The sequence below is a fragment of the Leuciscus leuciscus genome (genome assembly GCF_965113295.1).
Source record: "Leuciscus leuciscus genome assembly, chromosome: 22".
Lineage (NCBI taxonomy): Eukaryota > Metazoa > Chordata > Actinopteri > Cypriniformes > Leuciscidae > Leuciscus > Leuciscus leuciscus.
This window is the reverse complement of record NC_138746.1, coordinates 37,598,930-37,623,435: the sequence shown is the minus strand read 5'-3', so window position 1 is coordinate 37,623,435 and position 24,506 is coordinate 37,598,930. Positions and strand designations below refer to the sequence as shown.

Below are 24,506 nucleotides of genomic sequence, written 5' to 3'. Positions count from 1 at the left end.
TCCAGTGGTGTAAATGTGGGATGCAGTGGAGTAAAGTGTGGGATGCAGTGGTGTAAATGTGGGGTGCAGTGGAGTAAAGCGTGGGGTGCAGTGGTGTAAATGTGGGATGCAGTGGTGTAAATGTGGGATGCAGTGGAGTAAAGTGTGGGATGCAGTGGTGTAAATGTGGGGTGCAGTGGAGTAAAGCGTGGGGTGCAGTGGTGTAAATGTGGGGTGCAGTGGAGTAAAGCGTGGGGTGCAGTGGTGTAAATGTGGGGTGCAGTGGTGTAAATGTGGGATGCAGTGGAGTAAAGCGTGGGATGCAGTGGTGTAAATGTGGGATGCAGTGGAGTAAAGTGTGGGATGCAGTGGTGTAAATGTGGGGTGCAGTGGAGTAAAGCGTGGGGTGCAGTGGTGTAAATGTGGGGTGCAGTGGTGTAAATGTGGGGTGCAGTGGAGTAAAGTGTGGGATGCAGTGGTGTAAATGTGGGGATGCAGTGGAGTCAAGTGTGGGATGCAGTGGTGTAAATGTGGGGTACAGTGGTGTAAATGTGGGGTGCAGTGGTGTAAATGTGGGGTGCAGTGGAGTAAAGCGTGAGATGTCGTGGTGTAAATGTGGGGTGCAGTGGAGTAAAGCGTGGGATGTAGTGGTGTAAATGTGGGGTGCAGTGGAGTAAAGCGTGGGATGGAGTAGTGTAAAGGTCCATATTCTCTGGAAGGACGAATCATGCTTCTCTGTCTAGCAATCAGATGGACGAGTCTGGGTTTGGCGGTTGCCAGGAGAACGATACTTGCATTGTTTTAAGTGTAAAGTTTGGTGGAGGGGGGATTATGGTGTGGGGTTGTTTTTCAGAGGTTGCCCCCTTAGTTCCAGTGAAAGGAACTCTTAATGCTTCAGCATACCAAGACATGTTGGACAATTTCATGTTCCCAACTTTGTGGGAAGAGTTTGTGGATGTTCCTGTTCCAGCATGACTGCGCTCCAGTGCACAGAGCAGGACCATAAACACATGGATGAGGAGTCTGGTGTGGAGGAACTGGACTGGCTGCACAGAGTCCTGAACTCAACCCCATAGAACAGCTTTGGGATGAACTAGAGCGAGACTGAGAGCCAGGCCTTCTCGTCCTACATCAGTGCCTGACCTCACTAATGCACTTCTAGAAGAACGGTCAAACATTCCCATAAACACACTTCTAAACCTTGTGGAAAGCCTTCCCAGAAGAGCTGAAGCTGTTATAGCAGCAAAGGGTGGAGCAACTCCTTATTAAACCCTATGGATCAGGAATGGGATGTCATTAAAAGTTCTTGTGCATGTAAAGGCAGACGTCCCAAAACTTGTACTGCTCTGAATGATGTCAGACACACTGTATTACTTCTCATGTTTATTGCCTCTTTAAGATGAATCGCTCGCTGTGTTCCTCAACTGTAAGTCGCTTTTGATTAAAGTGTCTGCTAAATGAATAAAGGTAAATGTAATGTGAGAGATTATATTTACTACAGTCATCTTGTTCAAACTTAAAGCAGCTGATGAAAGGTCAAGAGGTCATCACACACACACAGATCTCACCTGAAGGGGTGTCCTTCATCAGACTTCTGGATGGCCTGCAGGACTCCCCTGTATACCCTGAAGGAGACGGTGCCGGAGAGCAGAGCGAGAGCGGAGTAGGAGAGGATGCTGATGATGCTGTAGCACGTGAGGGAGAGGAGGATGAAGAGGCTTGAGCCGAAGACCAGCGCGCTCGACCTCGCGTCCCGCCAGCGCAGCAGCTGCAGCACTGAAACACACACACACACACACACACACACACACACACACACACACACACACACACACACACACACACACACACACACACACACACGTGAGCTCAGGCTAGGACAGCAGCAGGGATGAGCATGAAGGATGGGGTTCATGACGTGTTTAGGATCCACATGCACAAGCTCTTGCTAAACCAGCATGTTTCCTTCATCTGCATCAACATCTGTTTATAAATCAACTACGGGAAGACGTGACGCCAATCCAAGCTCATGATACGCACGTTTCTGAACTCTCACACACTCGTGTTTCTCTACAGTTACACTCACAAAACTGTTACGACTGACTGACAGACTTCACCGGACAGAAACAAGCGCGAGTTTATCTTCCGTCAGACATCAGTGGAAAAACCCACTTTATTTTATATAACTGAAGGTATAATTCACGCAAAAAACAGATCATCATTTACAGTGCATTAAGTATTCAGATTCCTTCATTTTTTAATTTTTTTTATACAGTATTATGCTTTAACCCTTTAAAACCGGATGTGTCGTCGACGACACAGCCAACCAAGCTGTATTCATGTCACTGTAACTCTTCAACCGTTTGCACTATCAAAATAATTCAAATAGTTCTTGAAAGTAGACATCATGCGCTTTTCGCCAATATACGGCTTATTACAGTAATGTAATGCTTTCCGTCTGCAAATGACAGCAGCGCGGGATGGAAGGATTTGAACAGAGCGATACGACGTGCGGCAGGTTAGAGTGTGTTGGATTGCATAAAATAATAAAAGAAAAGAACAGATACACGGCGAAAGAAGTGTTAGACAGCAGAAGAGGGGATTGGGATGATTTTTAATGAAATTTGGGAGGCGGATGGCCGTTACTCTTTCACGTATCTAAGCATGTAGTGAGTGCATGTGTGCGTGCCTATGAATGCGTGCATGTGTATGTGTGCAGTGCGTGTATGAAAAAAAGTGTCCTAAATGAAAACTGTGCAACCCAATGTCACAAAAAAGACTTGTATATATGTATTATAATTCATTTTTCAACTTTAAAGTGTTAGTTTCTTTCGTTTTTTTCTATTTAAATTCTATTTACAAACTCACCACACACAATAATGGTCAACAACTGTAATTTGTTGAAAGCTCATCTTTTTCTGAAAAAGATGACACCTTGCACATGAAGATAGCACATCGTTTTAGAATTTTAGTCAAAAAACAAATTATGTGAAAAACACCTATTTTAGCTTCAGGTTCTAAAGGGTTAAATTGTTTTGGGGGGGGTTTCACCTCAATCTATACATGACGAAGCAAAAAACTGATTTGTGATGACGAAGCGAATTTATTAAAAAGAAAAGATTCACAGGGTCAATCAATCTCAAGTGGCCAATGGAGAGTGCTTGGCTATTTTTGAGGTATTACCTGTATGAATTAGATTTGACTTGGTTTACCGATTAGGGATGGAAGGATTACCGGTTTCAATGAAATCATAATTTGAATCAATAAATGTATCAAGTCAGTAAATGAGAAACAAGAGAAAGCTTAATCAAAAGTGTAGTGCAGATCAGTAAAGTGTAAACTATGTGTAATGCAAAAAAGGGAAAAAGGAATAGGAGGGTGCTGCCGCCAGCCTGGAGGCCAGAGCAGAGCAGAGAACAACTGGCAGGAGATGTTTTTAAACAGTCCCATCAATCAGCTACTGTCAGATGGACCGAAAACAGACAGCTCCCCCTTCAGATTGGGGGGAGAGAGACGGCCCAAACATATTCTGTCCATGGTGGAGTGAGCACACCCAGCACGGCAAAGCCGGGCGTGACACAATAAACCACGATAAAATGTCCTTACGGTTAGTATTGTAACCCTAACCTTTTACAATTTAATTATCATGAAAACCGTGTTCGATTATCGTGTTCTTGAACACTCGTGGTAAACCCTGTCCAGGCAGCAGGAGTCTGGCGCAGTCCCAGCATGCAACGTTGTTTGATTGGTTGTTTTGTACGAGAAGAATGGCGTACAGCAGTGAGATCCATCATCCCCCATAATCCTCTGCGCCGCGGCTGCAGCTTCTCGGTGACGTCTGATATTGTACGTACTATTCTCTGTTATTTTTAACCCCACTAAAGATGTACAAAATATTGTAAAGCACCGTAAAGTTTTCATGCACTATATTCCAAGACTTCTGAAGCCATTTGATAGCTTAATGTGAGGTGCAAATGAATATTTAAGTCATTAAAGTTAATGGAAACTCTCCTCAGTCATTCTCCACTTAGCATTCAAACAGTGCGTCGCGTTCGGTTACGACAGTCACATGAGGAAACTCACTTGACAAGATCAATGTTCCCATTATTATACTTCATATGTAGAAAAAGGACGGGGATAAAAAAAAAAATCACGGGTCTAACAGTTTTGGTCGTACAGTGTGTGGTGCGCAGCCACACAGCAAAATCAACACATCACACACGAACCGATTTGACTCCCGAGCATTCTCAGGTCAGACGGGAAATCTCGCAAAATACCTCGAGATCAAACGTGACTTCAGAGTAAACAAGCATGGCGGACGAAGAGGATGCAGTGTCGATAGTTTGTAGTTTGTAGTTTGTTTTTAACCGAAAAAAAAACGCTATCAAAAGAAAGGCGATGATCTCTGACGTCCACCGGACTTTCTGGTGCGCCATGCCGCCGGCTGTTTTGATTATGTTTCCCGGTGCTTCCTCGCCATTTCGTCACGTCGCTTTCTGATTGGCTACACTCCACAGTCCACAGGCTGCGTGCTCGGGGGACACCACACACGAGAAGAAATCGGGCCAAATAAATCCAACATGTTGGATATCCCCGATTTGAGATCGGAGTGGTCCCGACGTCCTTCCGAGCAGACGAGAGCAGCCTTAACACACCACACACGGCAGGAATATCTGATCAGATTATTTTACGATAATCGGAGCATCCTTAAGATTGTCGGAAGGGGTGAATCGGGGCTAAAATCGGCCTAATTATCCTGCCGTGTGAACCAGGCTTAAGATCCGATACACTAAGATCTCTGATACACTAAGATTTCTGACACACTAATGGTGTGTTCACACCTGACGCGAATAGCGCGTCAGGTGCGAGTGATTTCAATGTGAAGTCAATGCAAAGATGCGCAATGCGCGTAAAAAATTCCTGCGGCGCGAATGAGGCGTAGAGCGCGGCGCGGTAGACGCGAATACGCCTCATTCGCACGTCAAGTTGGCGCGAATTGAGCGTCTGGCGCGTTAAGCGCAAATGTTTTATGTAGTGCTTTTTGTGCATTCTCGCGTTTGACGCGAATTCACGTCTGCCGCCCGAGTTGAAAAATCTGAACTTCTGCGTCAATTCGCGCCGCGTTAACCAATCAGGAGCCTGCTTGCTGCTGTGGTGAAGTTTATAATGTTATTTTATGTTTGGCCTCGATAAATTATTTTGTAATTATGACTAAAATGCTTGGTGTGCAAAGCAAATCTTTCACATAAAAACTCGATTTCAATATATGAGAGATACTCATTTTGTATTGAATGCTATTTATTCCATATCTATTCTAGATTATATGAAACATTATTATTCTAATGTAAAGACAACAAACACAATTTAGTGTATAAAAACTTTTTCTTTTTTTTTTAAAAGGACAGGTTTCACTTTTGGAGGCTGGCTCCATTTATTATCAAAACAAAAATAAATGACAGATTAGGTGGGTGCGGGCGAGGGTGAACCTCGCGCCGGGCTGTAGAGCGCGGGCTCGACAGGCATAGACCACTCGAGGCCGAGGCCTTATACGGCCTACGCTGTCCTCGTCAGCGTCCTCACCGTTAGGTCCACCAAACCTAGCTCTTGGAGCAAATTGTGAAACTCCTGAAACCCTCCGGAGGGTCTGGTGGACCCGAGTACAGCGACGATGTCCCCTACGCAGCTGTTTCTGCTCTCCAGAGCATATACGAGCGGTGACTCTCTTGATTAATGCTAATGCTCGATAAACATCTAAAAAAGATGGCCGCCAACGGGTTTCGCCTCTGACACACGTAAATTTCGCTTCAAACTTTTGTTTTTACGCGCGAATTAACACAGAGTAGTCAAGCGTCAAACTAGACGCGGTAGACGCGAATTTGACGCGCTATTCGCGTCCGGTGTGAACGCACAGTGAGATCTGACACACTAAGATCTCTGACACACTAAGATCTGACACACTAAGATCTCTGATACACTAAGATATGACACACTAAGATCTCTGATACACTAAGATCCGATACACTAAGCATCAATATCTCTTCCCCTTGTTTTCTGCACTTTTCAACGACTTTCTGCGCACAGGATGCGCATAAGCTCTATATTGAAGCCTTTCATAAATTAGGCCTATAATACTTTTGCCCAGTGAAAGATTAAGATTATTAATGGTCTGTCTTGTTCTGTCCGATCTATCAAATGTTGTTGCCTCATGAAAAAGCTGCGCTATGAATGTCTTCATTTTATAGTATATGTAGATTACATTTATTTGTTTTTCCATCAGTGTATTTTCCAGCAATACAAAGAGCAATGTGTAACATTTTACCTTTTATTTGTTCCAAACTAAATGTTTTTTTTTCACTATAATATAATTTGCTGCTAAATTATCCACTAACCTCCTTTATAACAGCATTTTAATGAAACGAGAGAGTGTGTCCACGGTGACAGAAGAGATGTGCGCTGTGTTATAATGCTTTGCTATTGACAACGGTCATATAATTTAAGGTGAATGCTTAAAAAAAAAAAAAAGTGCAAAGAGCTGCTCATTTTATTTGTTGTCTGTTGATTTCCAAACTTGTTGAAATGTTCAGTTGAAATTCAGTGTGCGTATCGGTTCTTTTTGAACATTTTCATCTCATTTTAACAAAACCATGATAATATTGATAATCGTGATAATTTTGGTTACTATAATCGTGATATGAAATTTTCATACAGTTACATCCCTATTACCGATTAGATGTTTCAAATCATCGTGTCATGGCACACATGCTGTATCTCCTGATTAACACTAATAAAACAACCGTTTCCAGTGACCCTCCTGTACCCTTCATGCACACATGACCAAAATCTTTAACATGACAAGTACTTGTCAATCACAGTAAGAAACACCATCACGATATAGTAATTCTGCCTGAAATACGAGACACGACGAATTAGAAATAAAGCCAGTATTTCTCAACACTGTCGTTAAATAACTGCTGATTACATTTAGAAAATGTTAAACTCACACCAGACTCTTTGACAACCGGCTAGTTTCACACTAACAACCAATCGTATCTTCATTAATGATTCGAGAATTGTTTACACTCGCTTATAGGGCTGGGCAAAAAAATCGATTTTTCGATTAATCGTTTTTTAAAATGTGGTCGATTCAAAATCGATTCTCAAACGCCAAGAATCGATTTTTTTCCATCTTTATGTATTAGTTTTCCTCCACTGTTCATAGGCTTGCAAACTCAATTTTATAGCTAATGCTGTGAGATTTTATGGTAGTTTTATCTAAATCATAAAATAACCTCAATTAGTGCTGCACGTTTAATCATATCGCAATCGCTATGATGACAAGCCTATACGCAATTAGGCTATATGACCAAAATGCTGCCAAAATGCTGTCGTGACTGTGACAGAAAAACTTGCGATGATATCGTGCGTGCGCACAAGACAGCACAGAATAGAATTATCTTTCGCGCTTGAACGAAGAACACACACAATTATGCCAAAATGTATTTTTGTCGAGTATCTTTATAACATAAGAGCAGTCTTATGACGAACGTGAAGAGTTGTGCCTCGTGAGAGAATGAGTCCGCGTGTGAGTTCCGCGTCTCTGTCAACAGCGGCTGGTCTTAAAGGGACAGTACACTGTAGCCACTAATTATCTCTGTCATTTAAGTTAATCAAAGAACAAAGAGAACAGAGAAAAACACTCACTGCTCTTGAATAAAGAACTTTTGTAACTTTGATTAGTCAATATATAATTTATAATTAATGCAACACAGACTGTTTGATAATTTTATTCAATTTCTGTATGGCCTAGCTGTTAGACAGGAAGGCACATATTATATTATATGCAACATTTTTATATGTGGGTTTATGTGAGGATTGTTAACCTGTTTGATCAAGACATGCGACTGTTCTGACTTGTCCAATTTTCAGCATCAATTTTTCATCTTGCATCAAAATCCTGTCTATTCATTGTATGCATTTGAAATATAGAGTTGGGTTCTGTTTTAATGTACCCAAGTGTACCTAAAATAAAAAGAGTTTAATATACAGGTTTGTAGCTCTTAATTTCTTTTTATTAATTAAACACTTGAAAACTTGTTCACTTTTTTTTCTTTTCTTTTTCTTTTTTTAATAAATATAGGATTTGTATTTAATATTCATTGAGTGAGTCGAATCGAAATTAATTTAGAATCGAAATTGGAAAAATCAATCGAGAATCGAAATCGAAAATCGAATCGAGAATCGAAATCGAATCGAATTAGAGCTTGCGAATCGAAATCGAATCGAATTGTAACATCTGAATCGATACCCAGCCCTACTCGCTTAGAACAAAACCGACCATCATCTAAATCCCTTAACTACATTTCTCACAGCGTTTACTTGAGCATCAGCCTTTTCACCAGTGACAGAAAATCTTATTTTTAAGAATCACTTAGAAGCACAACATTTACATGTCTTAGTTGTGTTGATCGCTCACTCACTGGTGTGCTTGAGTCACTGCAGCACTGATATATGTGAGAGACAACATTATAAATACAGTATATCTAGATGTAAACCCAGAGGATCACTTGTATTATCGCCAGCACTATCTCTCTCTATGGTAAAACACAGTATGACTTTCTATAAAGCCGCGATGACAGCATGTGTATAAGCACTATAGACTCAGGATGTGCACTACACACTAACTTAACCGTTTAAATGAGAATTTTGAAACCGGCTAGTCGACTAGTCTAACCCCATCTAAATCTAGCAAATCAAGGTCTTTGTCTTCCCAGCTATATCAATATTCATGAACATTCACTCCCTCCCCACATACAGCTTTCTGACACAAAACATGTCTTACACATTTTAAATCAATATATTGATTTGATGAGTGGCCAGGATGATTTTCACCTCTGACCCCACAGGGTTAAGCAACGTTAGCCATTATAGACATGTTTATTGAAATTAACTGAATCAATAAGCAGCACAGGACCAATACGTTTAAACCTAATAGCCTTTTATAAACAGATTTCCTAAAATAAATGTTAGTCCACACAAGTCAGCAGATTAAGGTGTTGTTGTTCATTAATAGGTTTGAACGCGCTTCTCGTGTATTAATCCGTACACATGACGGGCGGCAGAACCGCAAGAAAAGCCTGACAAATATACACCATGTCTTATTGTTAGGAATGGATGTTGATATAGCAACTGTTCAAGTGTCAAGTTTCATACATAACGTTTCTCCTTTAATCAGACATAAAATGTCATGCCGTATTGTCCCTCATAGCCGGTAGTATAACAAGCCTATAAGCAAGCTTAATTGTTATACTAGTTTGACATGACATAGAAGAAAACGGTAAAGTTGTGTGCAAGCTTTCGAAATGCTCCCTCACTGCGCTCATCTTCTCCTTTGTAAAAATATAAAGCAAAACATTAAATGTGGCAAAACATTTTTGAACAACAAACTAGTCGCCTAGCAGTAGCACCTTTAATCGACTAGTCTGGCGAATCCCTACTGTAGACACTCATATGACTTGACCGTGACACTATAATGCCTCTAGGGAGCAACCATAGACATACTATGGTGTATGAATATAGTAATTAAACTGTCTGATACCATTACTGAACCACTGGGATGCTTCATGGTACCACAGTCATAGCGTTTCAACGTCTCCTGCTATTTAAGACCGGTTTAAAAAAGCGTTTTGCACATTGACAGAGTCATTCTAGTCCACCTGATTTTGCAAGATGCAGCAGCAAATCATTAAACAACTACTACTTTTGCCCCACCGCACCCAGAACCTTTGGCCAGATTATCAGCATGAGCTCTGATTCATCCTCTATGAGCAAAGGTTGCGTTGGGAACAACAGCCTGTTTCATTTCAGCTAGAGGATCTGGATTCATTAAACACACAGAGTAACTCCATCACCGCCACAGTCGAGCTCCACACGTCTGCAAACATCAACAGCAGGACTTACTTCTACCGGACCGCCTTCAACATTCAAGCCTTACTACACCACAACTCCACAACACGTGCGCTACTGAGAGTTTGGCATGAGGAAAGTGTTGTACCCGTGTGTTTCCAGTCTGCGGAGGGCTGTTGGTCCGCCAGGTCCATGTCTGCAGTGTGTGTGTGTGTGAGACTGAGATTGAGGGATATCAGTGCTGAGAGGAGGCGTGAGGTTATAGAGGCGGGTCTCTGTGTGAGAGTGTGTGTGTGTGTGTGTGTGTGTGTGTGTGTGTGAGACTGAGACTCAGGGATATCAGCGCTGAGAGGAGGCGAAAGGTTATAGAGGCAGGTCTGTGTGTGTGTGTGTGTGTGAGTGAGTGTGTGTGAGTGTGTGTGTGTGTGTGTGTGTGTGTGAGAGAGTGTGTTTGAGAGTGTGTGTGTGAGAGTGTGTGACTGAGACTGAGGGATATTAGCGCTGAGAGGCGGGTGGAGCTGGAGGAGGAGGAGGAGGGGAAACCAGTCTCCTACACACACACACAAAATTGGCTGACCCTCAAACACAAGTCTCCCTCCAACACAACACACGCACGCACGCACGCACGCACGCACGCACGCACGCACGCACGCACGCACGCACGCACGCACGCACGCACGCACGCACGCACGCGTTTTCCATTTAAATGTTAAATAAGTTAAAAAGGATAAGACTGTTTAGCAAGGCGATTTGTACAGAGGCTCCGCAGATTTGCACTTAAGCATAAACAGACATTGAATACGATCGACTGTCTTTGAGGTCAAGTCATGCATTCGTAAAAAGGGTTGCAGTGTCCAAGGAAAGGGTTGCAGTGTCCAAGGAAAAGGAAATCTTTGTGGTTTCATCCTTTTAACGTTTAAGGGCATTTTCCATGAATGGCTACGAGGTGAAGCTTCAGCGTAGCCATGCAACACATTACTGGTCAGCTGAGCCTTGTTAAGTGGAGCTCAAAGTTTTATAATTATGAATTATTATGTAATTAATTATAAAAAAAATATTTTTTAATTGAATTATTAATTTAATTGAATAAATATTATTATAAAAAATAAAAAAAACATCAATCTTTGAATGAATCAGAGTTTTTCGTTGAATGAACGGTACAATGACTCAAAGACAGTCTTGTGGCGTAACAGTGTAACTGTGCTGGAGATGAGCTGATCCTGGAGAAATATATGCAAGAAAGCCTCTCGTCCAATCAGATTCAATGATCGGAACTAGCCGAACTGTTACACATATGACATCAGCCTAACAAGATCATTGTCTGGTTTATGTTCTGTTATGTGGACCCTTATTTAGACATTCTCTGTTTACTTCACTTCCTGTTTCAACGCTCTGTTTAGTTTCAGTTTTATTGGTTATTTATTGGTAACACTTATTTATATAGAAATAAATAAATAAATGGCTATAATACTGCATATCGCGCTATAGAGCCACTCAAAATTACTGCAAGGGAAATAACCGAGTCTCTCACTGCAAGTCAAGGCATAAAGTCCAGTCTGACGTCAGAGAGACTGATGAGCAGTTTCAGCGCTCTGCAAACACACCCGACGCTCGTGACCTCTGACCTGCACTGCTTCATCACTGCTGAGCTGAGAGCCAGTGCACAAACACTGCAATACACATTCTTCTAGAAAACAGTCCTAATCCCAAGAAAGTAGGCAATCACATACTAGTAGACTGAGCCAAAGTGGTCGTTCTACAAATCTGGAAAGCGAGCAAGGTGGCGGCCGGACGCACACTGGACTCAGTCCAGACTACAGAAGCCTATAAAACCTTTTTTATTTTATGGATTGCATTGTGCAAAGTGAATTAAAAACAAATGGACAGGAGCAAACGCTTCAGCACATTATCTTCAGTGCTTCATCTTACAAATCTGGATATATATATATATATATATATATATATATATATATATATATATATATATATCAGAATAGGGATCAAAGCAAGTTGTTCCACAGTGAGCGAATCAAACAGAAAGGTGATCATGCAAACGGACTCAATGCAACATCATGCCGTGCCGAGGGTGAGATGCATGAGGGATGAGGGGAAGAGGACAACACACACACATGAGGACCGCACACACACAGAACACGATGGGTACATGAAGGGTCCAGTGAAGGGAACGGGCTGTGAGGACACCGATGACGGTCCGGGACGGATTTACCTGCCGCTGCGCTTGGGTCTGACATCGGGATTCCTTCAGCTTCAGCTTTCCTCTTCCCAGATCCAGGTTTATCCCCTGGAGGACGGGCTACTGGAGTTGGGGAAAGTTCTTGTGAATCAGATTCCAGGCCTGACTTTCCTCTCCCAGCAGAGGATCTGTCTGACGCCAGGGTGGGAAGATGGTCGGAGATCTGATCTTCCTCTTCGGCTACAGACTCCAGTTCAGGAGATCGGTCTTCATCCAGTTCTGATGCCGGTTTCATGAACGTCAGGCTATCCTGCATCTCCAGAAAGTCCTCGGCAGCTCCTCGTGCCGGCCTCTCAATGAACTCGAACTCTTCAGAGGACGGCTCGGGCTCGGACGCCTCGTCTCGGCGCTCCTGCTCCGCGGAGAAGCTCGAGGGTTTCTGGGTCACCGCATCCAACACCGGGGAGAAGGAGTCCGCAGAAGGGCTCTCAGAATCCCACTGTTCCTGAGCCTTTCCCAATGGGAAGTTCAGACAATCAAATTTGTGCGCCATTTGAACAGAAGTCTGGCTTAACACCTCAACCTTGTCATTCAAAAGACTGTCACTTTTTGGAGGCACGTCCGTCTCTTTCACGAGGTCGAAAGCTACAAAACTCTGCTCTGAGTTGTTGTGTTCTCCCAGCTTGGCCTTCTCCGCGGCCACTCTCGCCTCCGTGACCTCAGCCATCTCCTTCAGGAGCAAGATCTTGGAGTCCAGACTGTCAGCAGACGCAGAGAACAGGGATTTGGGGGAATCGTTCCCTCTCCTATGAGCCGGGCTGAACTCAGGGCTTCCTTCCGATGAGCCAGAGTCCACTTTCTCAGGGTTCATCGGAGAAGATTTCAAAATATCTGGGAGAGACATCGGCCGGTCATCGGATGCCACGTTGACATCGGAAGCATACGAAAGGGAAAGCTCTTGTTTGGTTTCTCTTGACTCTGACTGCGCGTGAGCTTCTTCTCCATCATACGCATCCTGGACCAGGTCTGGAGACGGACTATCGGCCGGCGTCTCCCCGAGATTGTCATTTAGAGGGGAAAACGCCTGAAAGGGACTCTTCTTAGTTTCAAACATGAAGTCGTCATCTGACTGGCTCAGCACATCCGGGTCTACTCCTGCTGAGTCCTTGTGTCCCAATGAATCCATAGTAAGGTTAGTGGAGGCCTGTGAAGCTACGGACGGAGAATCCCAGCAGTCTGCGGGATGAGAACAAGACATGAACTGCGGTTAGCTGGAGTCTGGCCCTGTGGACGATCCTGAGAGGACTTCACAATCTTCAAGCTAAATCCCCTCATGGCTATTGAAGACACAACACTTCAAACTCTGATTTCCAAGAGTTTGTCCTTCAATGAAAGCATCCACCTTTCTCTCTAAAATCAGGTGGTCATGCAATTAATACACATCTGCTCTGACACCAATGGGAAAAAATGCAATATATGAGGATGTTAATAGAGTTTTGCTGTAAAGATTAACTGATGGAGACTTGTAGGAGACCAAGCTTCTCGCTATTCAGAGGCAGAACAGACACCCATCTGAGTGCTTAAGCAGACACAGCTAACGTCAATCATTTCACCCATTCCAGGACACATTCTGTGAAGACTGAGGCTGCATTAGGGCTGTCAATAGTGCCAGTGTTTGCATACCAATCATTAAATTAAAAAAAGAAATGACAGAAAATGATCTTAATAATGATCCAGCTTTTCTGTGCTATCGGCAGTACCGACTTTATTTGGTACATGGGTGCCGCAATTACTAATGGTTAGAGATGCACCGATTGATCGGCTGGTGACCGGAATTGGCCGATTTTCACGTGATCGGCCGTGACCGGCGACCGGCCGGTCAGTCAGACAAATACCGATTTTATGCCGGTCAAACGCACTCGGACGCCGCATGATTAACATCGCACAACATCAGCATCACACGTGCACACGGAACACACATGTAGGAAACCTCGTGAATTATGTCCGTTCAGACCGCAAGCGCATATTTTTTTTTCGGCGTGCATGTTAATCACAACGGGAGCAGGAGCAGCGCGTGAGCATTCACAACGGGAGCAGGAGCAGCAAACAGGAGCGTCGCGAGCAGTGAAGCGCGTGTTTCGGAGCCGAGTCTATTTGCTGCACTGCTCACGCTCAATTAAAGGGAAAGCACACTTTTGATGGACAAAATAGCCTAAATAGGGTTTCACAAAAAAGTGCCCCTAAATGCACAGAATTTGCGTGTTTTAACAAGAACTGGAGTAGGCTATGTCAGAAAAGAAAACGAAGACTAATATTTATAGAAAATGTACCCATTTAAACTTGTTTTATTATTCAGTTTGTACAAGTGATTGCAATAGGCCTGTGTGTGTGTGCTTTGAGAAATATCTTTATACTGCAAGGCTATATTTATTAAATTTTTTATTTATATATTATTTTATCACCATTCCCTGTTTTCATACAAACGTTTAGTTTGCTAAATACATGTATTAAAAAAATATTGGATATTGAATGTGAAAAGGAAATGGTTCTTCCATAACACTGCACTTTAGATGTGTGTGAATTACCCACACCTGGAGTAATTTATATAGTTCTATTTTATAGCGTTTATCAAAAAAAAAAAAAAAATGTACTATGTAAATTGTAAAATGTTCTATTACAGAAAAGATATAAAATAAATATTTGTGTGTGCTGTAAAGTGGTTAGAAAAAATGAAATCGGAATCGGCTAAAATCGGTATCGGCAGGTCAAACTTAATGAAAAATCGGAATCGGCCCAGAAAATTGTAATCGGTGCATCTCTAATAATGGTATTTAGAGAAGGCTTGTCAGTTCATGCGAGTCATACTGATATATGTGCAGTCACATGTTCTAATATTCACAAGCTGCTCCCGCACACACAGGAACTTCATAATTTTCCCAGGGATGAGATCTGACCGAACCCGGAAGTGCTCACGGGCTCAAAGGAAAACTCAATTTAAATGAATTGTTTAATATTTACACAAGCATTTTAAATAAGTTGAGTTTAAAAGATAGAATATGTTTAATGGCATTTAAGTTTATGTGGTGGTTTTAAAAGGACTGAAAATCAAAAACTTCACTGGTATGGGAACGGATTACTGGCATCATGACAACCCTAGTCCAGATCAGGGGAAATCAGGCATGTCTGTCACACTTTGACTTTCAACTTCGTAGTTAACTTCCATGATGTTACATTTATATCAGGTCAAACGTCACCGTAAATGCAAGCACTAAACAAATGGCAGCACATCAAAGATGAAAACAACATAAGCATTACTAAAGAAGAGACGTACCTGATGGAAACTGAGGCTGAGAGAGCGCAGGAGTGACGCCAGGAGCAGGAGGAGGATCGGGATCATCTGGAAAACAACATGGAGGAGTTTCACTCACTAAAGCCGAATCAGAGAGCAAGTGATTTATAGGAGAGGATGAGATCATTTAAAGTCCCCTGTGGTGAAAATCCATCTTTTAATGTTGTTTATGTGTCTATGTGGTGTTTTTAATATGCTTTAAGACAAACCATGTGTAAATTCATAAGTCGACACCATTGCTGAGTATTTCCTCCTTAAAACTGCAGTGAACCAAAGAACCTGTGTGAAGTTAGCCCCCCACCCAACGCAAAACGTCGTCAAAATATGCTCAATCGTTTGTGCTGGTTTGTGCTGTAAAAAAATCTGTTTGTGCTGCTTCGGTTTTTTAGATATTAAAATAATATTTTTAGGTCATTCTGAGGTCACTCAAATTATTGTGGATGACGAGCATGTGGGGGGGGGGCTGGTGGGTGGGGGGTTAACCTAACTGCAGTGAACCAAAGACAGTCTCAAACACACGGTTTGAAATCGCTGGTGTTTTTGACATCACAAACTACCTTGTAACCAATCAGATCAACGTGTGATTGTCAACCAGTGGATCTCTGAGCTGAGTGAGTGAGTGAGTGGAGGCGGGGCTCATTTGCATATTCATAGAACCGCACATACTAAATGAGGCAAGGGTGTCGAGTTACATTCAAGATATTTTAAGACATGAAGAAAAAAAATTCAAAGAAAAAACATTAAAATATGTAATTTTGGTGATCAAAGATGAGGTTTAAGGGATAAAATGATTGACTACAGGGGGATTTTAAACATGTATATGTGCTAGTCAGCTATGTGTTCCAGCCATTAGGATCAGAAAATATTTGCATTTTCTGTCAAAAAATGAAAATCCCAGGCTAAGAAACCCATGTTTATGTGACGAACGCCAGGGTCACGAGGTAATCAGGAGCCACTTCTGTTGTAGACATTAAAAACTACTCATTATGTTAAAAAATGTATAAATACAATGGCAGCAATGGCATTTTTCCAGAGGCACCATGGGTTATTCTGCAGTTTATAAACATATAAACAATCAAATAAGCAGCAGCTTTCTATGCGGCGTTACATAATGTGCAGAAGCTGCTGTAAGAGTCACACAATCCAAAGGTTATTCAACCACACCTGAACAATAACACTGACATTCTTCTGATCAAGCATGTAATCAAGTTTGACTATCTGTGATGATTGCACGGCTGTTCCTGTGGCGTACGAGAGACGGCAGAGAGAACGAAGCGCACGTCTGGGCCGTTCTCCGGCTTGGCTATAGACCGCGAGAGCTTAGAGAAGACATGTTTACTCGCGGATCATGAACACTGTTGCTCATCTCAGTACATTCACATAGCATTAACTAACTCACTGTGCATTTCCATGAGATTGTTGGTCACTGCGCTTCTTAGTAAAACAGTAATATTGTGATGTTTTTGGTCTCCATAGCTCTCTTGGGTTGGTCTGGAGCTCTGGATCAGATAAGATAACAGAAGCACAGCGTCACTCAACACTCACTTAACATTGTTCCACTCACATGAAGACGTCTCAGTCTTTATTTAGACTATTGCTGTCCTAAATAACACACGCTGAGAGATGACAGCCCAGAACAGAGGATCATCACACAAGCAAACATACACACACTTCAGACTCTACGGGGAGAGCAGGGAGAGTCTGCCTAAACCAGCTCTGAGATCATCTATGACTCTGCTTTTCTTTGCAGAGCAAAATGCATTCAATATGAACAAGTGATGCACCAAAATGAACATTCTGGGCCGAAACCAAAAATTCAGGAGAACAAAACTGAGTTGAAAAGGATAGTTCACCCCAAAATGAAGATTCTGTCAATGTTGTTCCAAACCCTGAACACTAGTTCATCTTCCGAACAAAAATAAAGATCGTTTTCATGAAATCTGAGAGATTGTGAGTCCTTTCATTGACAGCTACGCAACTACCACTTTGATGCTTCAAAAAATTCATAAAGAGATCGTAAAACTAATCCATATGAATTGAGCGGTTTAATCCAACTTTCCTAAAAAGACTTGATCAGCGAACATAGACAGAAGCTCAACCAAACCAGCCTGAGAACAAACCTCTCCCTGAAGCTCAAGTGTGCTGCGTTACACGAGAATCAACATCATCATAGTTCATATAAAAAGTCAAGTCTCTTTAGCAAATTTGGACTAAACCGCTCAATCTACATGGATTAGCTTTATGATCCCTTTATGAACTTTTTGAAGCAACAAAGTGTCAATGGAGAAAAGTCTCAGATTTCATCCAAACGATTTTCATTTGAGTTTGGAAGATGGACAAAAGTCTTACGGGTTTGGAACGACATGAGAGGGATTAAATGATGACAATTTTCATTTTTGGGTTAACTATCCCTTTAATGCATCTCCAAAACTGCACATGTTGGACATCTTCCTCATCTAAACACCTGATCCAACTCAGCACATTATACAGACGGCAAGAGCTGAGCTGGGTGTGACTGAGGAGGGAGACATACAACATATGTAGTACTGAGGACATGCTTACATCTATCTCAGTATACACACACACATTATATATGTGTGTGTATGTGCGTATGTGCGTGTATGTGTTTTATATATATATATATATATATATATATATATATGTGTGTGTGTGTGTGTGTGTGTGTGTGTGTGTGTGTGTGTATATATGTGTGTGTGTGTGTGTGTGTGTGTGTGTGTGTATATATATATATATATATATATATATATATATATATAAGTGGTGGGCCGTTATCGGCGTTAACGTGCTGCGTTAACGCGAGACTCTTATCGGGCGATAAAAAAAATATCGCCGTTAATCTATTCTCCAAGTTGGGTTGGGAGATGACCAGGGCCGGTTCTAGACATTAGGAGGCCCTAGGCAAAATTCATGTTGGAGGCCCCCCACCCCCAATAAAAAAACACTTGAAACAAATATGATTCCTAACCTTTTTTATTTATACAACATTTAATTTTAAAAGCAGTATATTTTTACTTACACAGTAAAAAACACTTTTAATGTTTTTGAAAGAAGTCTCTTATGCTCATCAAGCCTGGATTTATTTGATAAAAAATACAGAAAAATAATATAGGCTAGTGAAATATTATTAAAATTTAAAATAATGGTTTTCTATTTTACTTTATATTTCTGTGACGCAAAGCTGAATTTAGTGTCACGTGATCCTTCAGAAAACTTTATAATATTCTGATTTATTATCAAATGTTAGAAATGGTGCTTAATATTTATTTTATAACCTGTGATACTTTTTTTCAGGATTTTTGATTATTAAAAAGTTGTTTTAAAAAAGTCTTCACTATCACTTTTTATATAGCCTATTTAACACATCCTTTCTGAATATTCCTATTTTTTTCTGTATTTTTGATCAAATAAATGCAGGCTTGTAGAGCATAATAAGAAACTTCTTTCAAAAACATTAAAAATAGTAATGGGTCCAGACTTTTACCGGTACATATTAATCAAACTTTATCTAAGGTAATCTCTTTTTTGTTTAATGAAGATGTTGTTGTTGTTGTTATTTTGCTGTTTTATTCAATTTATTCACAGTTCCAGAATCCCACTAAGTGCTTTTATAATGCATTGCTACCTTAAATATGCTATACACAAATCAAGTGGAAGAGAAAGACACGATCGCTACTGAGCAGAAAAAAATATATAAACTGATATTATTGGCGTAATGTCAGGGTATAATCTAATCATCAGCAGAATTTAGAAGATAGACCCATAGATATGAGATCCTTTATTTGAAACATTTAAAAATGTTGTATAGTGTGTTGGCTTTGTAACTTAGACGTCTTGTCTTTTAATTTTGTAGCTTTTTTACTATAGCTCCCGACGCGATGTTATTCATTGTACGCGCAAATTCAAAGCGTCGCGTCTGGGCACGTTAATGACGCTCGCGCTCTTTTAAACTCGTAATAAAGCGGTGAATGATTTTTCCAGAAATGACGCTGATCTACAGTACAAGTTTATATTTAGAATACATTGCAATCACTCCAAAATAGATGACGACAACTCACACACCTGCATTATGAGCTGTGCTTCTTTGTGTGCTTATTAGGCTTTTGCCTCGCAGCACCTGATGGATGCGTTCGTTACACATACTTTCAGAAGCCGGCACCCGCTTTGTAACGGACACATTAATTGGTTTAACTGCAGTAATGTAACAGTCTATGGTTAAGATAAACATCTTCACATTGTACATTTTATTATAATTTTTTTTTTTTTTTTTTTTTTTTGTCCCTCTGTCTGGGCCCCATCCCACCAATCGGGCCCTAGGCACGTGCCTAGTTTGCCTTTGCGTTAATCCGGCTCTGGAGATGACGCAATCTACCCGCGGCCGCGAGGTAAACCCGGCTGCAACGCATCATATTCGTCGTCATCTTAAGTAAACACGGCTGAAAGTGAAAGCTGGTGAAAAAGATCGGTGCAACATCCATTATTTGGACTTGGTTCGGGTTTAAGCCGTCCGACGAGCAGCAGCAAACTATATAGACAGAGTGTGTGGGGTAACAGTTCGGTAAGTTAACACACGACTAATCCGTTCGACCACCTCAAATTCAAAACGAAACTATCACTGAATACCAGCGCGCGCGTATTATTCCCAATATAGTGGTGTAGCACATAATCTCTGTCTGAGCCCGTTGTGTTGTGTTTCTTTTTAACTGAAAAGACATCAGTTAGACAATATTCTAATTTTAAATTTGGGGTTTCATAAGCTCCAAGCCATAATAAACATTAGACCTACTTAAGTCTCTGCAGCTAGTGTACTTACATTTTATTTATCTGCAAAATTATGTTGTATACTTACAGTTTTGCACAATATATGTTCTCAAAACTACATACACCCTTTAAAAAAAACAAAAAACAAAAAAAACATTTAGCTGTTGTTTAGCAGGGTCTGTGTAACCTGTTCTGAAATGGTTTTATTATAATGTATATCGTTATTGCAAGAGGCATGCAATGTATATCACAATATAGATGTTAGGCCATATCGCCCATCCCTAATTGATAGCCTATAGTAGTTGATAATAACATAGGCCTACCTAATGTTGCCTACGGACGGTAACAGTACAGTAGTAACCTTTTACAGTCTATGAGTAGAACAGCTTTCTCAAGCAGTTTGTGATGCATTTTGGAAACAGGAGATGAGCCCCTGGTCTAATGCGCCACCTGGCTTGAGAAACCCGTTCTCAAAGACTTACTTTTATAGTCATTATTTGGGTAGCACACATATTCTGAATGCCTTCGGCAGAATTCAAATGAGCCATTTTAATCTAGATTAATTTCAAAATTAATCTAGATTAATCTATATTAAAAAAATTAATCTATGCCCACCTCTAATATATATATATATATAGCCTATATATATATATATATATATATATATATATATATATATATATATATATATATATATGTGTGTGTGTGTGTGTGTGTGTGTGTGTGTGTGTGTGTGTGTGTATACATAAACACACATATACATAGAGAGTGTAGGCTATATATACACACACACATACATACACGTTTATATAAATGTATTAAAAAACAACAAACACACACATACAAACAAACATGTATAAAATGTCAAATATCATCTCTATTAAAGGCTAGTGTATGGATCTCCATCAGGCGCTGCGTGTCTTTGTTCATGAAGGCTTGGGCCGCATCGACCACACACTCACACAATAACGCCTCATCATGCCACACTTCCACGGCAGGAAACATCACTGCAACACTGCAGCATTTCACATAATGCCGATAATCTGCTCGTTTCCTCCAGTCTCACTCACACACGTGTATCTGATCGCTTTGATTTTCCGACGACAAATTCAACATCAGAAATCCCCGCCAGCCCATCGATCTCAGCACAAATACCGCTGTAATCAGTGTTATACTCACCGGATGATGAGGATGATGATGATGGATGAAGAGTGTGCGGGTGTTTCTCCTCTTCCTCTTCCTGACGGGCTTCGGATGAGAGAGAGTGTGTGTGAGCCGCACACGAGCTGCTGATCTCCGGTGCGGGACTTTCCGCGTACTTCACCGGAGTCACGCGCTCCTCTCTCGCTTCGGTACAGCTCGCTGTCTGCTCAGATGGGGTTACCTCTGGAGTAACGGCTTCGGTACAGCTCGCTGTCTGCTCAGATGGGGTTACCTCTGGAGTAACGGCTTCTGGTACAGGTGGAGTAGCCTCCGCTGTGTCTGGAGTAACGCTTTCCCCCGCGTTAATAACGGCTTCTAGTTCAGGTGGAGTAACGCTTTCCTCCGCGTTAGTAACGGCGGCTTCTGTTACAGGTGGAGTAACGCTTTCCTCCGCGTTAGTAACGGCGGCTTCAGTGATCACTGGATCTGTCTGTGAAGTAGACGTTACTTCTGTCTCTGTGCTCGTCTGCTTCACTGGAACTTCACTTAACGTGCTTTCCTTCGCCATCTCTGGAGTAACGATCACTTCTGCTGGCTGTGAAGTACTAGTTACCTCGGTTATTTGTGAAGTAGTTACCTCGGATGTTTGTGAAGTAGTTACCTCGGATGTTTGTGAAGTAGTTACCTCGGTTGTTTGTGGAGAACTAGTTTCCTCGGTCCTCTCCTCCTCCAACACACGGACCGCAGCGGCTTCATTCATGGTCCCAGTATCGTGCGGAGCCTCGTCAGGTGCACTGGATGACGAAACTATGTCTGCTTCTTCCATTTGGATGCTGTGCTTGATGTGCGATTGTGTTGGGCAGGAGGTGGAAGGAGACAGTAACCCGTAGAGGAAACACAAACTCTTCTCTTTACGCCGAGGCTCGACACTGCTGAAAGTTAACAGACTCCTCGAAAGTGACTAAGCGGAATATTATTGATACCACGGACTACAATCGTGTGTCCAATCACTAAACACCGTGGTTGAATGATGTAACCAATGACCAATCGAGAAGCAGAAGTGTGCTAAGCCCCGCCTACACTTCTCTCTCACTCTTTGTGCTTTAGATCAGGCTTTTACACCACAATAAACACATGAACAAAAATGAATCTGATTTACTTTCTCAAAGCATTCGACTAAAACCAGCACTGATATTATTCATTATTTGTGGTATTGTATTATTTGTTTGCTGCTAAATAATAAGAAAGAAAGAAAATAAATGCTGTAAAGTTATCTATATGCAGTTGTGCTGAGTAAACAGCGCTATATATAAATGTAAGTATACCCCACATGTGCTACATATGTATATCTCACAGTTCATGTTTCAAATTTGTGCGCATGCCATCCATATGTAGCCTATGGTAAATGTACAGTGTGTTCTGTGAATGTTGAATTGGTCTTGAGCAGTTTATACTCTTTTATAATCCACTATAGTGAGAACATCCCTGTCACCATATGCTCTGCATCAGATATAGCAGATTCTCATGAGTTACTGAGCACTGCTGTTCCTGTCACTCACACACACACACACACACACACACACACACCGTCTCATATCCATAAGAGCAGACACACAATCCCTCTCAAATATCCACAGGAGAATATATTACAAGCAATTCATGGAATTAAGCGAATACCTGCTTAATTTAGCCTAATAAACTGCTTGAAATGTATTCTCCAGCAGATGTTTGAGCATTAAGTTGAAAGGGACTGTGAATCTGCTTCAGGCATATAAGAGACAAACGTTTGGGTCATGATGGATGTTAAAGGGCTCATTGTGAGTTAAAGTCCATCACGAGCTGTTCAAAATAAAAGTAAAAGTGATGAAACCTAGTAATACATTATTAAAGGACATTATGAATCATCAATCATAATACATTATGAAACACAACTGAACATATCAGACATTTATTCATCCATTATTTGAGTGTTTGAGCATCGCCAGACAGACTAACAGTGTTTGCGTTGTTTAGAGTCACCCGGCTGATCCTGTTTTAGCTTCATGTAGAACTATTTTCACTAGCGGAGCAAAGATAGAAGATGAAATTATATACATGGGTAGATATTTAGTCTGTCACAGTCCTGAATGAATCATGAGATCATGTGCTCATATTCAGATTTCTGACCTGCTGTGTTTGACATGAGCAGAACTGCTCTCGGGGAGTTTAAACAATAGTGCACATTCTCATAGTTCTGAGTTAAAGTGATGCTGAGTGTCAGTGAGTGTTGCAGGATTGAAGCTTTGAGCTGTCGTTGAGGTGTGTGTCAGTGGGAGTGTGTGCAGATGTTTAATGCAGGGCCAGAAAGTCAAGTCAAGTCAAGTTTATTTGTATAGCGCTTTTCACAATACAGATTGCATCAAAGCAGCTTCACAGTATTAAATTAAAATAATACAACAAAGTTTGTTTCAAGAGGAATTTATTGATTGATAAAATTAAATTAAATATCCCCAAAATATCCCCAACTGAGCAAGCCAAAGGCAACAGTGGCAAGGAACCGAAAAACTCCATCAAGTGACCTAATGGTGTCCTAAAACTCCATCAGGTAACCTAATGGTGTCCTAAAACTCCATCAGGTGACCTAATGGAGAAAAAAAACCTTGGGAGAACCCAGGCTCAGTCGGGGGCCAGTTCTCCTCTGGCATTTATGAGCTAGAGGCCGGATTGTAGTTTGAACTGTAGGATTATATGAATGCCTGGCTGAAGAGATGCGACTTTAATCTAGTTTTAAACTGGGAGAGCGAGTCTGAGCAACGAACAGTATCAGGAAGACTATTCCAGAGTTTTGGAGCCAAATGTGAAAATGCTCTCCCTCCTTTGGTGGTTCTGGATATCCTAGGTATGACCAAAAGCCTTGAATTTAGTGATCTTAAAGAGCGCGATGGATTATAGGGTGATAGAAGATCCGTTAAATAGACTGGAGCTAAGCCGTTTAGGGCTTTATAAGTCAGTAGCAATACCTTGTAATTAATACGGAACTTTATAGGAACTTTATATGAACTAACTTTTCTGCATCAGAAACTGATAGCATATTACGTAGCTTAGCAATGTTTCTAAGGTGGAAAAAGGCTGTTTTTGTAACATATGAAATATGATTTTCAAAAGACAGGTTGCAATCGA

At 41.3% G+C, this 24,506-nt stretch overlaps 1 protein-coding gene across 2 annotated transcripts in view; it reads right to left on the bottom strand.

Annotated features, from left to right (window-relative positions):
• The window catches only part of rtn4b (reticulon 4b), a 30,755-nt gene extending 8,307 nt beyond the window's left edge, over positions 1-22,448 (bottom strand). Inside the window, exons 1-5 of one of the 2 annotated variants that reach the window (XM_082153946.1) lie at positions 21,167-21,196; positions 16,825-16,924; positions 15,408-15,473; positions 12,110-13,312; positions 1,548-1,755 (exon numbers count right to left, since the gene is read on the bottom strand). In XM_082153946.1, coding sequence (XP_082010072.1) covers positions 1,548-1,755; positions 12,110-13,312; positions 15,408-15,473; positions 16,825-16,924; positions 21,167-21,184 — 1,595 coding nt within the window. In that variant the 5' untranslated portion in view covers positions 21,185-21,196. Of the gene's footprint in view, positions 1-1,547; positions 1,756-12,109; positions 13,313-15,407; positions 15,474-16,824; positions 16,925-21,166; positions 21,197-21,383 lie in introns of those variants that run through there. The other variant, XM_082153945.1, reaches the window with a different exon arrangement.
• Positions 22,449-24,506: the final 2,058 nt, after the last annotated feature.